The sequence below is a fragment of the Orycteropus afer genome, unplaced genomic scaffold (genome assembly GCF_000298275.1).
Source record: "Orycteropus afer afer isolate SDZICR_OR568_19922 unplaced genomic scaffold, OryAfe1.0 scaffold00299, whole genome shotgun sequence".
In the NCBI taxonomy this organism is placed as follows: domain Eukaryota; kingdom Metazoa; phylum Chordata; class Mammalia; order Tubulidentata; family Orycteropodidae; genus Orycteropus; species Orycteropus afer.
This window is the reverse complement of record NW_006921886.1, coordinates 3,048,672-3,065,058: the sequence shown is the minus strand read 5'-3', so window position 1 is coordinate 3,065,058 and position 16,387 is coordinate 3,048,672. Positions and strand designations below refer to the sequence as shown.

Genomic DNA, 16,387 nt, shown 5'->3' with positions numbered 1-16,387 from the left:
AGCCTTCTGGTTAGCAGTCAAGTGCCTTAGCCACTATGCTACCAGAGCTCCTATGGGTTCTTAACTGTAGCATAAATCTGTATCTTCCTCCCCCCCAAAAAAAAAAAAAAAGGAATCATTTATTTGGGGCAACCAAAAGAAAAACCAAACTCACTGCTGTTGAGTCGGATCTGACTCATAGCGACTCCTCCTTGGGTTTCCGAAACGGTGTCAGTACAGAAGTGTATTGCCTAACCTTCCTTCCAAGGAGTGGCTGGTAGGTTTGAACCGCCAGCCTTTGGGTTAGCAGTGAAATGCCTTAGGCACTGTAACACTAGAACTCTTTATTTGGGACAAATTAGAGTGCTAAATGAATTATAGCAGCAGTTCATAAATAGCAATGGTATTAATTGCTCATAGATATTTGAGTGTATTAGAACATAACTATAAATTTAACCGAGGTTTTCCTATGCCTAGAACCTCTTCCCCCAGAAAGCCTTTGCCCCATCTTTTCCTCAAATTTCCCCTTATCTGAAAGACTTTCCCTAGCTACATTAAATATCAGTCCCCATTATTGCTTTATTTTTCCCCTATCACTTAGACCACATGACTTGTCTGTCTCCCCTCTAGAATATGTTTTGAATTATTGATGAATAAATGATGCCTTATATTTTTATAGATAAAGCATTTACATGTAACATTCTCTGTCATCCTTACAACCACTCTGAGTTATAGAGAGGTGGAACAGGTGGGATTTTGTCTATTTCACAATGAAAAAAAATTAGTATCCCTGTTTGACTTAGTCCACACATGCTCTGGTAGCATAGTGGCTAAAGCACTTGACTGCTAACCAGAAGGCTGGCGGTTCAAACCCACCAGCCACTCCTCGGAAGGAAGGTTGGGCAATCCTACTTCCGTAGTGATACTGCCTCGGAAACCCAAGGAGGGGTCGCTATGAGTCGGGGCCGACTCGACGGCACATAACAACAACAACAACAACATTTGACTTAGTCCACACATGCTTTTTCCACAGTGGCAATAGTATTACTTTCCAAGGGAGAGGGTAACACCTGGGGTGTAAAGATTTCTTTTTCTTAGCAAAAATTTTAAATGCTTTTGTTGACAAAACCTAAAGGGAAAAACAATTGGAATGTGTGTGTTGGGAGGTGATCTCTTAGGGAGAAAGGAGTTTTGGTGGCTTTGTGGGTAAGGCCAGGTTAGCAGTTCAAATCTATCAGCTGTTTCACATGATGAAGATGAGGCAGTCTACTTCCATAATACAGCCTTAGAAACCCAGAGGGACATCGACTTAATTGCATCGGGTTTAGTTTTTTGTTTGTTTTTTATACATATTAGCACTGAAACTAGAATCAGGTAAGATTTCAAAGCTCACGTGTAAGGATGTTGTTTGTACTGTTTAGTCTTACTCTTCTCTGTTTCAGTAGAAGGCTGCCTATACTTGTGTATTGTTCATAAAGTTAGCTCTGGGTTCACTAAAATTGTGCTTAAAATCCTTCCTAAGGAACTCTTGTGGGAGCTCTGGTAGCGTAGTGCCTAAGGCACTTGACTGCTAACCAGAAGGCTGGCGGTTCAAACCCACCAGCCACTCCTCTGAAGGGACAATCTACTTCCATAGTGATACTGCCTCGGAAACCCAAGGAGAGGTCACTATGAGTCGGGGACGACTCGACGGCACATAACAACAACAAGGAGCTCTTGTGGTGTACTGGGTAAGGCATTTGGCTGCTAATCATAAGTTGGTGGTTCAAACCCACCAGCTTCTCTGTGGGAGGAAGCTGAGGCAATCTGCTATAAAGATTTATAGCCTTGGAAACCCAGTGGGGGTCACTATAAGTGGGAATTGATGCAATGGCAGTAGGTTTGGATTGGTTTATGTGCCGAGTAGACAAAAGATTACTTTAGTTTTAAGAAGGAAATAACAGACTATGTTAGAGTAATGGAGGGGACCTGTGAAAGGATAGAAAGCTTGAAGTAAGAGAATGGGCCAAACTTTAAAGCATTTCCAGCATAAGACATAGCAGGGTTAGGTAGTTAGAAAGAAGTCAGTGCACTTAACAGAAAACCAAAAACTTGTTGCCATAGAGTCGATTCTGATTTATACCAATCCCTACAGGACAGAGTAGAATTGCCCCATAGGTTTTCCAAGGCTTTAATCTTTACTGAAGTAGTTCACCACATCTTTCTCCAGCAGAGTGGATGGTGGGCTCAAGCTGCTGACCTTTCCATTAGCAGCACTTAACAGAAAACCAGAAAAAAAAGGCATGGAGGTACTAAACTAAATATAGTCAAGAGTCTGACTATATAAGACTTTGGTAAGTGATTTATAATTAATTTCAGTGAATGGTAAGTCTCATGAGTGGTAGGTAGTGGTGCAGGAGCCCTGGTGGTGGTGTGGTTAAGCATGCTTGGCTGCTAAGGTCAGAAGTTCAAATCTGCCAGCTGCTCCATGGGAGAAAGATATGGCAGTCTACTTCTATAAAGATTACAGCCTTGGAAACTAAGGCAGTTTTTACTCAGTCCTTGTAGGGTCGCTAAGAGTCAGAATTGATTTGACAGCGCACAGCAAGGGGCGGGGTGAGCATATATAAGACTGGATTCAGAGTGCAGTGGTCTGCATACAATGTAATGGTTGCAGCTAATGGATTTAAGAGAGCTTTTGGAAGGCGTTGATGGGTTGGAAATGGACTTGGGTCTGACTGAAATTCCTACGTTTCTGGAATCCCCTTACATTTGGAATAAGCAGTTAGGTGACTAGTGATACCAGTCACTGAGCTTGGGAAGACTAATCAACAGCTGTTAAATATAGTTGAGATTAAATTTAAGTTGAAATGAATATAATTATATGAGAATTGGCTCTTGAATCTAGAATTCAGGGAGAGAGGCCAGACATAGAAATTTAGAATTCATCAGCTTGTGACTGGTAAGTTTTAGACTGAAAGAAAGAGGTGTTACATATATACAGAAGGACTCAGGACTCATTGCTGTGAGAAGAGGATTTAGGATTAGAACTCTTGTTCACTAAGGTACCGAGGAGCCTAGAACAGTGCATATGCTCATTTGTTAAAAGAATTAGTAATGTGGAGTTGCTGGGTGACGCAAATGCTTCATGTACTTGAATACTAACCAAAAAGTTGAAGGTTTTAGTCTTCCTGGAAGTAGCTTGGAAGAAAGGCCTGGTTATTTGTTGCTGTAAAATCAGCCATTGAACCCTGTAGAGCACAGTTCTACTCTGATAAACATGGAGTTGCCATGAGTCAGTCAACTCCATGGCAGCTATGTTTGTGTGTGTGTGTAAATTTTTTTTAGTATTACGGAAGCCAAGACTCAGAATGTTACAAGGCAATCAATTTTGTTAATTACTGCTAGTGGACTAATTACTACTTTTATAAAATCTGAAATACATCTAGTTTCAAGGATTTTGATAGATTTAGTAGATCAGTGCATTCTGATAGCTTCTTGAAGAATAAACAGTTTATAACATTTTGCTGATTATTTATTCTTTATAATTTTTTTTCACATTGACAATTCAGGTTTGTTGTGTTTATCCAAGAGACCACCGTGAACTGGTTTTTCTTTATGTCTACAGCATTGATAAAGTATTTCTAATATTTTGATGAAAATAAGGATAACATTTAAAATGCTCAGATTTCATAATACAGCATTTAAATGAAATTAATAAAACTTGTAAGATTCCTAAAACTAAGCAAAGACATTGTGTCTTTATTAAAAATTACATGATTGCAAAGCATCTCATTTAGAGAACTTTGAGGCAGTCATGGGATTAAGCAGAAAAAAGGTTCAAGATGGTTCTTTCATAATCCCCTTATATTTGGAATACCAACTAGCTGTAGCTTGGATGCCCTTGTTGTGCCATTTAGATGGGTACTGGGACCCTTGCATTATAGCAGAGAAACTAGTCAAAAGTTTCATACATTGAAAGTCTAAGGACCTTGTTAGCAAAAAAAAAAAAAACCTGTTCCATATTGTGCCCTTTTCTTGTCAGACAATCTCCTACCCTCCACCCCCATCCCATTTCTCTCTAGTGACTTTACCTGTCATTCTTATTCTTCTCTCAGTAGCTACTACTTAAAAGCTGGGGGTGTGAGTTCCCTGTCTGGGTTTGAATCCACATCCTCTGCTTGCAAGCTGTCTGACTTGGCAAAATTACCTGACTTATTTGTGTCTTACTTTCTTTAACTATAAAATAGGAATGATAATAATATCATAGGATTGTTGAGATTAAAAGATAATATATGTGAAGTATAGTGCTTCCTAATAAAAACTCAATAATCGTTTAATACTGCCATTTTTTTTCTCTAAACATAATACTTGCTGAGAAATTTTAACTAATTTGCTTTCAGTTCAGTCTTGAGTGATGGTCAAATGATAAATTTCTTCAGTAGAGTATTAGAGCCTGTGGCTTTCCTTTGCATTCTCATTAGGCCTGTAACTAAAGTTACTTTGTTTTAAAATGTGGTAGATACAGAGATACTCCATCTTGGTAATTCTGCTGATGAAGTTAGTGAAAACTGGAGTTAGTTCCTCTGATGATTATCTTTTGTAGTGATAACTAAGAAGTAACCTTCCTTGCATTAACTTAGGTCCATGATATTTTCTAACTCTAGAGGGTTTCATTAAAATCAACTTGGCTTTCCTAACAAAATTTTGGAATGCTTATTCAAAGACTAGAATCAGTACTAAAAGTAATTTATAACTTAATAAAGGCTGTTGTGAAATGTGCAGTGCCATTACATCAGAAAAATGATATACATTTAAGAGACTTGCTTATTACCACTTTACATTATGTATCATGTGCTTATTTTAAAATAAGTCTTGTGCATAAATTTTAAGACTTGGGATATAAGATGTAAAAAATAGGAATTAAAACTTTTCAATGATGAAGACTGAAGCAATATCCTTATTATCTTGAAAAATGCACACCTTGTTTAAGTTCCCAAAGACTCCTTTTATAGACCATACTATACACATTATAACCCCTGTAATGTCTGGTAGCATAGTGCCTAAGGCACTTGACTGCTAACCAGAAGGCTGGTGATTGAAATCCAAGGAGGGGTCACTATGAGTCATGTCTGACTCAACGGTACATAACAGCAATGTGAGCTATAAAGGGGATGCTAGTAAGTCATGAAGAAGGTATATTTGCTGGTGAAAATTTTAAGCCGCACAGATAAAACTCAGAAAATTTACATTAAGCATTTGAATTTACCAGAGTATAGTGAAAGCAAGTATCACTTCAAACAACAAAACCTACTTTTGTAATTGAATACTGAGTACTTTATTTGGACTCATTCTAAAATAAGAAAATTGGAGGAATGAGAAATAAAAGCTTATTTTCCTTAATCTACGAATAAATTTAATACAATAATGTAATTATGCAATTATCAGCAGGTAAAAGGTACAAGAGGTACAGACAACAAAAGGTACACTTTCACATACACAATATTGCATTGTCAGTAATAACAAACATTAATCTATAGGTGGATGCATAACTAGACAGGCTAAATGATAAAGTATGTCCATGCAAAAGAGACTATACCTATGACCATATATATATATGTTTGGCAGATGATATTTCTACATATGTATTTGTATGTGCTATCTGAATGTCTATACTAGAGCTAATGGAGCAAAGTGATGATAACTTCTCAGCCACAGCCACACACCCTGAAGGAGTGAGTCACTGGGCCCACAGGCTTGGGACCATGGTCACAGGGAACATCAAGGTCAGTTGGCATAACATAATACACAAAAACATTGTTCTACATCCTAATTTGGTGGGTAGCAACTCGGTCTTAAAGCTTGCAAGCAGCCATCTAAGATGCAACAATTGGTCTGTCCATGTTGGAGCAAAGAGGAATGAAGAAAACCAAAGACATGTGGAAACAATTAGTCCAGGGGACTTATGGACTATACAGACTTCAGCCTATATGACCCTGAGACCAGAAGAACTAGATGGTGCCCAGCTACCACTGTTGTTGTTGTTGTTATTATATGCTGTCGAGTCGTACCTGACTCATAGCAACCCCTCCTTGGGTTTCCGAGGCAGTATCACTATTGAAGTGGATTGCCCCATCTTCCTGCTGAGGAGTGGCTGGTGGATTTGAACCGCCATCCTTCTGGTTAGCAGTCAAGTGTTTTAGCCACTATGCTACTGGAGAAAGGGATCAAAACAGGAGATCCTGGATAGAGTGGGAGAAGACTGTGGCACAAAACTCAAAATCATAAAAAAGACCAGCTTACTGGTCTGATGATAGAGGTAACCACAGGGAGGAAGTGGGAAGAAAGCTGTTGCATTGTGAGGATTGCAGTCAGTGTCATAAAACAAGATGTGTATGAACTGTTGTATGGAAAATGAATTTGCTCTGTAAGCTTTGACCCAAATCATATATCTCTTTCCTATTTTAGGTGATATTGGAAATTACTATTATGGACAAGGTCATCCTATGAAACCTCATAGAATCCGTATGACCCATAACTTGCTGCTAAATTATGGCTTATATAGAAAAATGGAAATATATGTGAGTATACCTTTTCATAATGGATATTCAGCTCTCCTTTTTAAAAAACTTATTTTGAAACTTAGTTGGTTTGTTTGTTGCTCTTGGACTAGCAATAATTTAATAGATGAAAAGGTCTGGAAGAAAATAGCAACTCCTGTTTTTGTTTTATTTGTCAGAGAAAACTGAGTGAATGCTGTAGACTCTTTTTTTCCCCCCTTCCTCAATCATTTTCAAAAAAGTTCCCCAATCCCAGGCTTTTACATTTCTAGAAAACAACTCAGTTTCACTGTCACAATATCTGTCACAATACTTGTTGACCTGCCTGCACTGCTGAAAAGAGTTGACTTGGAATAACTGCAGAAGAGTTAGTCAGAAAATTAATTCTTGCAAAAAGGACATGGAGGCAGCATCTTCTGACCTCCTCTAACTTCACAAGAGGAAGACAGAATCACCATCAGCAGCCCAAGGCTTATTCCTACAGGGCCAGACATGCAGCCACACTCCAGCCTTTTTACCAACTTTGACACCAACTATCCCTCCCATGGTACTCACTCCTTCTCTGCTGGGTTTGATAATTTGTTGCAGTGGCCACACAGAACTCACAGACAGTACTCATGATTGTGAGCTTTATTGCAGAAGTAACAGGCTACAATTCAAGTTCAGGAACATGCTCAGGATACAATTCTTTGATCAGGACAGTCTCTCCTCTGCTATGCCCTCAGACACTCCTCTCTGGCCCTTGGCCTCTCACCCTGGCCTCTGCCTCTGTAGGCTAGGTAAGCCTGCCTCTCTGTCTTGTGCCTCTTGGTTCCACAGCCACCATCTTTTTCTCTGCCGAGGAGTCTCTTAGCCAAGGAGGTCCAGTGCAGGGATCTTGGGTCCAACGACACACTCCATTTCACCTCCAACTCTTTCTCTTGATTGCAATGAGATCCCTCCTCTGCCTGTAGGAAGCCTTGTTTTAAGGCTGGCAGAGTGACAAAACTAACCAATCCCAACGTCAGAGTTCTGCATATCTTATTTGCATGGTCCCACCCAGTAATCCCGTGGGAGTTACAGAGACTAGGCTAGAAAAGCCGTACCAAGTAATTCACTGCACTGCAATTCTATGCATATTATTGGGTGTATAATATGTATGGAATACTATGTTAAAGGCTGAGCAGGATACAAATAACATGTAAGATACAATAGCTGCCTTCATTGTTTTGGAAATGTGAATGGATGTACATAAAAGGCAAGATGATAATTCCTAGTCTATTTTGATGGAAAAGGAAAACATGAAGCAGTTGACAGTGTTAGGAGATAGATGTGTCTTCCATTCTTTCAGACACATTTTAAGGACGAGGGAGAGATTGATAAGACTATGAACCTGTGGAAGCCTTGTAGAAGACATGTCGTGAATAAAATTGAGCGCTTCAAAATAAGGATGATTAGGATAGGCAAAGGAGAAGGAAGATTGTAGAAAAAGACTTGGCTTCATCCTGGGAGGATAGTGGTGAAATTACTGGTTAAAGAACAGAAGGTGTATAATGGAAAATGAGAGTGAAATTTTTGAGCATGGATTTGAATTTAAATGAATTGACCCATTTCCACTAAAATAGAAGTAATGATTAATTCATAGTTGGTATTACCAAAAAACTAAACTCACTGCCATCGAGTCGGATCTGACTTAGAGCAATCCCTCCTTTGGTTTCTGAGGCGGTATCTCTACAGAAGTAGATTGCCCAACTTTCCTTCCAAGGAGTGCCTGGTGGGTTTGAACTGCCAGCCTTCTGGTTAGCAGTCAGATGCCTTAGGGACTATGCTGCCAGAGCTCCCATAGTTGGTATTAGGCCTGGTTAATGCTTTAAAGGTGTTTAAAATTAGCTTTGTAATTGATTACTGTTTTCTAAAATGTTCGCATATAAATTTAGATTAGTTTGGAAACAGCAATTTTATTTGGGAGGGCTTACGTTTTAATGCTTGGTAATTCTGACATAACCAGTTGTAATTTCACAGTTCTGATGTTCATTTTTCTTCACAGAGGCCTCATAAAGCTACTGCTGAAGAAATGACAAAATACCATAGTGATGAGTACATCAAATTTCTGCGTTCAATAAGACCAGATAACATGTCTGAGTATAGTAAGCAGATGCAGAGATGTACGTTAAAAGCATATAAATTAATATTTTAAAAAACTTATAATTACTTCTATCTAAATCTGGGTATTTTTCTTGTTGATCTAAAAGATTATTACAATTATTTATTTATTGGATAAGTCAATGTAATAATAATAATTAAGCTACTTTGAATCTAAAAATCCTACCCAAAGCTTACTGGGCTGTTGAAGAGCTTTGTGTATGTTACTTTACTCTTTATCTTCGTTTTGTTAACCTTTGGATAATAAATACTGGTAGGGGAATCCTTACTCCCTTTTTTTTTTTTTTTTTTAAAGAATTTCTTTTGCTTATTTGTTGATTAGACTTATGTATCACTTGTCTTCTATTTGTGTAGTTAACTTGGACTATAATACATACAGTCTTTTTTTCCCCTTTGTTGTGATATTGGTGAAGCTTTCAGTTCTCTTCTACAGAGTATTGTCTTTGAAAGATTGCAAGTACTATTTTACTATAGGCATTGGTAACAAATTGTGTTGGAGGTCAAATACCAAATGTCATCCTAAAAGAATCTGAACAGTGATTTTTAAAGCTTGATATACTGGAGGTCATTCTCATCAGTGATTTTTATCGATGAACTTCAGTGATGATTTGGGGGGAGAAAAAGTTAATTTCAGTTAGTACAAAAGTGCAGTTGCTAGACATTTTATATATTTACAGAACTTTATATTTCCACCATAAATTATCTCATTTGATCCAAAAAAATGCTGTGATACAGATAGAAGAGGTATTTATCTGTTTGTTTTTCTTTTAATGTAGAATTAGGGTTAGATTAAAAAGAATTGTGGGTAGCCCTAGAACAACTGAATGAATAGGACTGGAACCTGTTATGATCATATCTGAATAGTAAGAAACTAAGATTTATTATTTACTTTATTTAGTGCTAAATGCTTGCAAATTAAGGTTGTGCAAAGTTTATATAAAGCTTTATTTAAAGCTTGTTATATAAAACAATGACCATACTTTTCTTGTAAGAAGTTACACTTTGGAGGGTGAGGGGAGACTGGTAATAGGTTATAAACATCATATTTTGAAATAATTGTCATTATTTCAATATATGCAACTTCTTTGAACTAAATATATCATACTGTGGCACGTTTAGTTAGAAATTGTGCATATTTGCATCTATAAAATTAAGTCTGTGTTTTAATTAAATAAAAGCAAAATACTTTTTATGTTTTGATAGTTAGTGATTTCTTGTTGATAGAACCAGAGATATTCAGCAAATAATCATGGTAAGAATTTAGAGATCGTGTTTCACAGGTAATACTTTAATTATCTTGGGTGAAATAATTATTTTAATTGCAAACCTTAAATTACTACTGTAAAGTTTGTTTTAATGATTATATCAAACTTAAAAAGCATTTGTAGGAAATAGTTCTTCTAAGAAAAAGTTTTTATTAAATTACAGAATGAGTTAAGATTAATAAAATCTATTTTCTATAGTTAATGTTGGAGAGGATTGCCCAGTGTTTGATGGACTCTTTGAATTTTGTCAGCTCTCAACTGGTGGCTCAGTTGGTAAGTGTTCTTGATTTTATCAGATTTAAAAGTTTATTTAAACTTGGTGTGTATTTTTTGGCTTATTTGTTTAAAGCAGAATTTTTAATGGTGGTGGATTTTGTTAATAAAAAGCAATCGATATGTTTATCCTAGAGTACACGTGTGTTTAACACCTCTATGTTTTGTGATTATATTGACTCAAACAATTTTTAAAACTTTTTAGTTTCTTGTGTTGTATTTTCACTTACATACTTCTCTCGTGCCCTTCTAGTTATTATTATTACCATTTCTTTTTCCTTGAATGTTGTTATGTGCCCTCGAGTCAGACCCAACTCATAGTGACCCCTTCTTGGGTTCCCGAGGAGGTATTACTAGAGAAGTAGATTGCCCAACCTTCCTTCTGAGGAGTGGTGGGTTTGAACCGCCTGCCTTTTGGTTAGCAGTCAAGTGCCTTAGGAATGCCCTTATTTAATAACCTTTTTTTTTTAAGAGACGGGGGTCACAACTATAGGAAAATATTTATCTAAGGAAAACTGCTTTCTCTTATGATCTCGACAGTGATCCTTACTTTTATTTTGACTGCATGAATAATTTTTCTTAGAAGGATCAGCACATGGCTGGTCCCTATGGAGTGGAGGTTAAAGATGTCTAGATGTCCAACTTTACCTAACTGCTGTGCCACTCAATTATCTCTAAACTCTACTACTACCTCTCCCCTTAGTACTCTTTCTGCCATCTTAGGGTTCCATAATATGCTGTAACATCTCACAGAACTCAAATCACCAAGGGAATGGCTGACATGGTTATAGAGGCTGGCAAGTCCCGGATCTGTGGGTCAGGTGCCACTCTGGAGGATTCTCCTCACTCACGTGGTTGCAGGGACCTTATCAGCAAATCAGACAATAGGCAGCTGGCTCAGAAAGCTATGGAAGCTGGCAAAGCAGGTCAGACAGTAGTAGGCTGCTAGCTCAAGGCTTAGGAACCAGAGGTCAAATGATGACAACAGGTACAGGATCCAGAGATTCATGTGTATTGGATATAGTTATACCCTCAAGGAAACTAAGGGTGGTGAGTTGAGTCACACCCTCTAGTAAGGCACTGATTCAAGATACATTCCATCCTAATCCTGCCTGTTTAACATAGTGAACAACTCACTCCAAGATGGGACCATAACCACAGGCATACAGACTGGAATTTATGATACATCACAGAATGGAGGACTGTGGCCAGAAGATCCATTTTAAGTAATTCACTGCCCCACAGTGATCTTAAGTTCTAAAATTAGCAAATTTTTAACTCTGCATATACATGTTACATTCTTACTGATAGAACTTTGATCTGGTTATACTCAATTTTTATCTTAAGCATTTTAAAATACATTGACATGTCACATTTCTTAGCTGGAGCTGTGAAGTTAAACCGACAACAAACTGATATGGCTGTTAACTGGGCTGGAGGATTACATCATGCTAAGAAATCAGAAGCATCAGGATTCTGTTATGTTAATGATATCGTCCTTGCCATCCTTGAATTACTAAAGTAAGTTAATTTGTATTGATACTTTCCCCATGATAAAATGTTTTAATTAAAACACAGTAAAAACGTGTGTGTGTGTGTTTTAATAGTTAATTGTGCATTTTCTATTAATTCATTATAAATGAATGTAGAACTACGGGAATTTTGTTCAAGAGTGTATATAAATGTCTAAAATTTCCTGTAAATAACCTTAGAAAAGTATTAGTAGTAGTTTGGTGATTTAGATTTCAGTTACAGTTTCAACTGATAAAAAAGGACTACACCTTAGAAGGATGACATTCAAAGTCTGCTTTTCTTGTTTTGACATCGTGGATAAGCCCTGATAATAAAATGCTGCAGTAGAGCGATACATGTGGCTCTTAACATGCATTCAAGTTATAACTATCACAGCTGTTTGTGAAGTGATGAAAAAACCAACATGTGGTCTCTGACACAACTACTGAAATCTGCAGTTGTAGCAGAAGAAAAGCCAGAAACACTGCAGAAACAAATAAGTATGTTCTGTGTTTCAGTAAAACTTTATTTGTAGACACAAAATTGAATTTCTTGTAATTGTCACATGCTACAGAACAACTCTTTTGATTTTGGTTTGTAACCATTTATAAAACGATGAACACTTCAATTTCATGTAATTGTCACATGCCACAAAATAATATTGTTTTGATTTGTTTATTAGCCATTATTAATAGCTCACAAGCTACTACTAACTCACAGACTATAAAAAGGCAACTTGCCAAATTTCTCCTGTGGGCAGAAGTTTGTCAAACCCTGTTTTATAATACTAAAAAATTACTGGAGAGCTATTTTGATTAAAGTAGTAATCTTCAATATGATGTGATCTTCAGTCATTAATATATAGAAACATGCTATACTAAAACATGTAGAATATACAAATGTCACAGGGAGAGAGAGAATATATGTTCTCATGTAGATAGGATCCAGAGAGGGGATTTAAAGATTCTAAGATTCTTAAGTGGCTTTAGATGTTTGAATTGGTTCCTTACGCTAAAAGAGAAGTAAGCATTCTGGAATATAAGCTCATTCACCTGACTCCATAGTGGTTATTCCCATCTTAAAACTTAAAAAAAAAATCTTATTATGACTTTATTTTCAGATATCATCAGAGAGTCTTATACATTGACATTGATATCCATCATGGTGATGGTGTTGAAGAAGCTTTTTATACAACGGATCGTGTAATGACTGTATCATTCCATAAATATGGGGAATATTTTCCTGGCACTGGAGACTTGAGGGTAAGAGTAAACTCTGAATAATATTAGCCTGTACTTAAATATCTATTAGACTAATATTTTTCTTGTCATTTGAAGCTTGTATGCAGAATGGAATCACTTCATATGAACTATAACATCTCTTGGAATTCAGTTTTGCTGACTAAGCAAAAATGAGAATTTAAGGGACTATTCTTTTGCTTAGCTGTATTTGACTAAATATTTTTGAACATCTGTGAAACGCAAGGCAGTGTTTCCTCATACTTAATTTGAATCTTCAAAGTGTACTTAAAGTAGCCTACATTGCTAATTGTAAAGATTGGTAGAATAAAATAATTGACTGTGTCTTAATTATATTTTTCTGTTCTCCATTATGATTGGTTTTTAATTAATAAGTCTAATTTTAGTCTTTGTTTTCTTTATGTATCTGAAATTTATACTATATACAAGTACAGGAGAGAAAGAGTATCATAGTTTAATGTTGTTTGCCTATTGCATTAACCCTTTTGTGATCCTCAGTATGTATAGTACCCACCTGCGTTTCCTCTTTGGGTGCCTATTGGGCAGCTGCTTTCCCATTGACAGTGTACATATCCATCAGTGGGACCTGTATAATTGTTTGAAACAGAAGAAATGGGTGTGTGCTGCAGATAACTGTTTTTATAGGGTGTTGTATGGGGTGATGCATCCTCAGGTGTGATTTTTCAAAACTTTTGTCTTTGGCCATTTTACTGGGAGATAATCCTTGTAAATACATTTTGGGAGTCCTCTGTTCCTAGGGAGCTCTAGTGGCATAGTGCCTAAGGCATTTGACTGCTAACCAGAAAGCTGGCTGTTCAAACCCACCAGCAACTCCTCGGAAGGAAGTCTGGGCAATCTACTTTTGTAGAGATACCGCCTCAGAAACCCAAGCAGGGCTCACTATGAGTTGGAACCTACTCGAAGGCATTGAGTTTGATTTTAGTTTTAGTGTGTTCTTAGGTGCTCTGGTGGTGCGATGGTTAAAACATTTGGCTGCTAATGAAGAGGTCACCCAGTTCCAACCTACCAGGCTCTCTGAGAGAAAAAGATGAGGCAGTCTACTTCCATAAAGATTTACAGCCTTGGAAACCCTAGGCGGCCGTTCTACTCTGTCCTAACAGGTCACCATGAGTCAGAATTGACTTTATGACTGCAGGTTTTTGTCTGTTCTTTGGAAGTTGCCTTTCTCACAATGATTCCATGTTCTCATGGATACTGCATTTTAAGGTACCTTAAATTGTATATAGCTATCAAGATATCTAGAAGATGGTGTAGAGTCCAGAGGGACATATGTGTCCTGCATAATATGTATCAAAATAGTATTTCATAACAAAATTTTAGAGATGCACCTTGGTTTCACATGCCTTTTATTAATGAAATACATGGTATTGACAAAAACATTTGAAGTGGAAAACAATTTGGTCATGAAACAGTTAAGGGCATTAATTTTAGCCTTGTATGTGTAACACATTAAATGTATTTTTTTTATTCCTATTATCTTTTTCCATTTGGAGCACTAATAGTTTATGAATATGAAAAACTGGTCAAATCCTGTTTCTACAAACCTGAAGTTATTTTGCTTCTGTAAAGTTTTGAATCAAAATACGTACATATGTTGACTTTTTTTCAGAAAGCAACTTTTTTTTTTTTTTCTGCCCAGATTTTATGGGAGATTTCTCTTAGTATGTCATTCTGCATTAGACTATTATGTTATTTTTCAAAGCTATAGTACGTTGTTATAGTAGTTTTATAACCAAAAGTTTATTTTAAAAAATGCATTTTTCACTTGTGACTTTTCTTTATTTGACCACTAGGTGGTACTGTCCATAAACCCAAGAATTATGAGTAAAACCTTTTCCTTATAAATGGATGGGAGGTCAAATGTATAGTGTAGTCTTTGAGTATAAACTGTTTAATTTTCCATTTCTTGCCAGTTGGCTCCTTCTACTTCTCTGTCACACTCTTATTTCAGACACCAGTGGTTCTCAGAGCAGTCCCTAAATTAGCAATAGCAGCATCACCTGGTGACAAATTAGAAGTGCATATTCTTCAACCCCAAAAATTCTTGGTAATTTCTGCACACTAAAGTTCAAGAACCACTGCTAGAAACCAATAGAATATATATTTGTCTGTAACTATTAATATCCCAAAAGAAATCAAACTGAATCCTTCCTGGCTTTAAACTTAAGTCTTTACAATATAAACCTTAATAAATTTCAGAAGTGGCAAATGGAGACCTCTGTTGTAACTTCAAACAACAATGGATGTCACTGTGGTCTCTTTTCAAATATCATTCATAAATTTTACGGCTGTTTGAAGTATTTGGGAAAAACATCAGAATGAGTCCTTTCCAAAGATTTAGGAATGACTCTCAACATGTTTTCCTCACTTAAGAGTTTATAATAATCATTCTATGAAATAGCATTCTAAAAATAACTTTTCTTTGGACATTATAAATTAGTCTCTAAAATTTTGTGAAAACACAAAATTTTTCATTACATTTATATGTATAGTTACATTTGGATTCTCTGACACTTGTGTGTATCTTGAGTTGTTACTAAATTTATAACAGCAAGCATTCCTTTTTCTACCTCACAATTTATTTGAAATCAGAAAAGAAGGGAGTTCTCAGCTCAGATCATTTTTAAAACCTCTGCTTGCTTTAATTAGGTCAGTTGTTGTTGTTGTTGTTGTTGTTATGTGCCGTCGAGTCAAACCCGACTCACAGCGACCCCTCCTTGGGTTTCCGAGGCAGTATCACTACGGAAGTAGGATTGCCCAACCTTCCTTCCGAGGAGTGGCTGGTGGGTTTGAACCGCCAGCCGTCTGGTTAGCAGGTAAGTGTCTTAGCCACTATGCTACCAGAGCTCCCAATTAGGTCAGTAGTCTAGGTGAAAACAAAGAAATAGACGTCTGATTAAGTAGCAGTTGTGGAATGAGGAATGAAAAGGATAAGGTTAGTCCAGCAGGGGGCAGCAGCCTTGAGTTGTCAGCTGTTAGTTAGGGTAAGAAGTGTTGATTAATTTTCTGGTCAGCACTTTCTAAAATCTCAGAGTCAGAATCTACAATCATCTTTGTTTTTAGTTGTCACTGTCATGGATTTCATTTTACTTGGATCCACAGTCAACACCCATGGAAGCAGTAGTCAAGAAATCAAGCAGTGTATTGGATTGGGAACATCTACTGCAAATGACCTCTTTGAAAAAAGTGTTAAAAAGCAAACATGTCACTTTGACAACTGAGGTGTACCTGAAACCATGATATTTTCAGTTGCCTCATGTGCATGAATAAGAAAGATTAAAGAAGAACTGATGCTTTTGAATTATTGTGTTGGTGAAGAATATTAAATATACCATAGACTGCCAGAAGAATGAACAAATCTGTGTTGGAAGAAACAGCTAGAATACGCTTTTGAAGT

The 16,387-nt window shown here is 36.8% G+C and overlaps 1 protein-coding gene across 1 annotated transcript in view; it reads left to right on the top strand.

The window, feature by feature from the left end:
• Positions 1-16,387, top strand: part of HDAC2 (histone deacetylase 2) — a 38,374-nt gene that overhangs the window by 4,473 nt on the left and 17,514 nt on the right. The window contains exons 2-6 of the mRNA XM_007951570.2: positions 6,427-6,539; positions 8,545-8,662; positions 10,124-10,198; positions 11,581-11,719; positions 12,831-12,972. Coding sequence (XP_007949761.1) covers positions 6,427-6,539; positions 8,545-8,662; positions 10,124-10,198; positions 11,581-11,719; positions 12,831-12,972 — 587 coding nt within the window. The remainder of the gene's footprint in view (positions 1-6,426; positions 6,540-8,544; positions 8,663-10,123; positions 10,199-11,580; positions 11,720-12,830; positions 12,973-16,387) is intronic.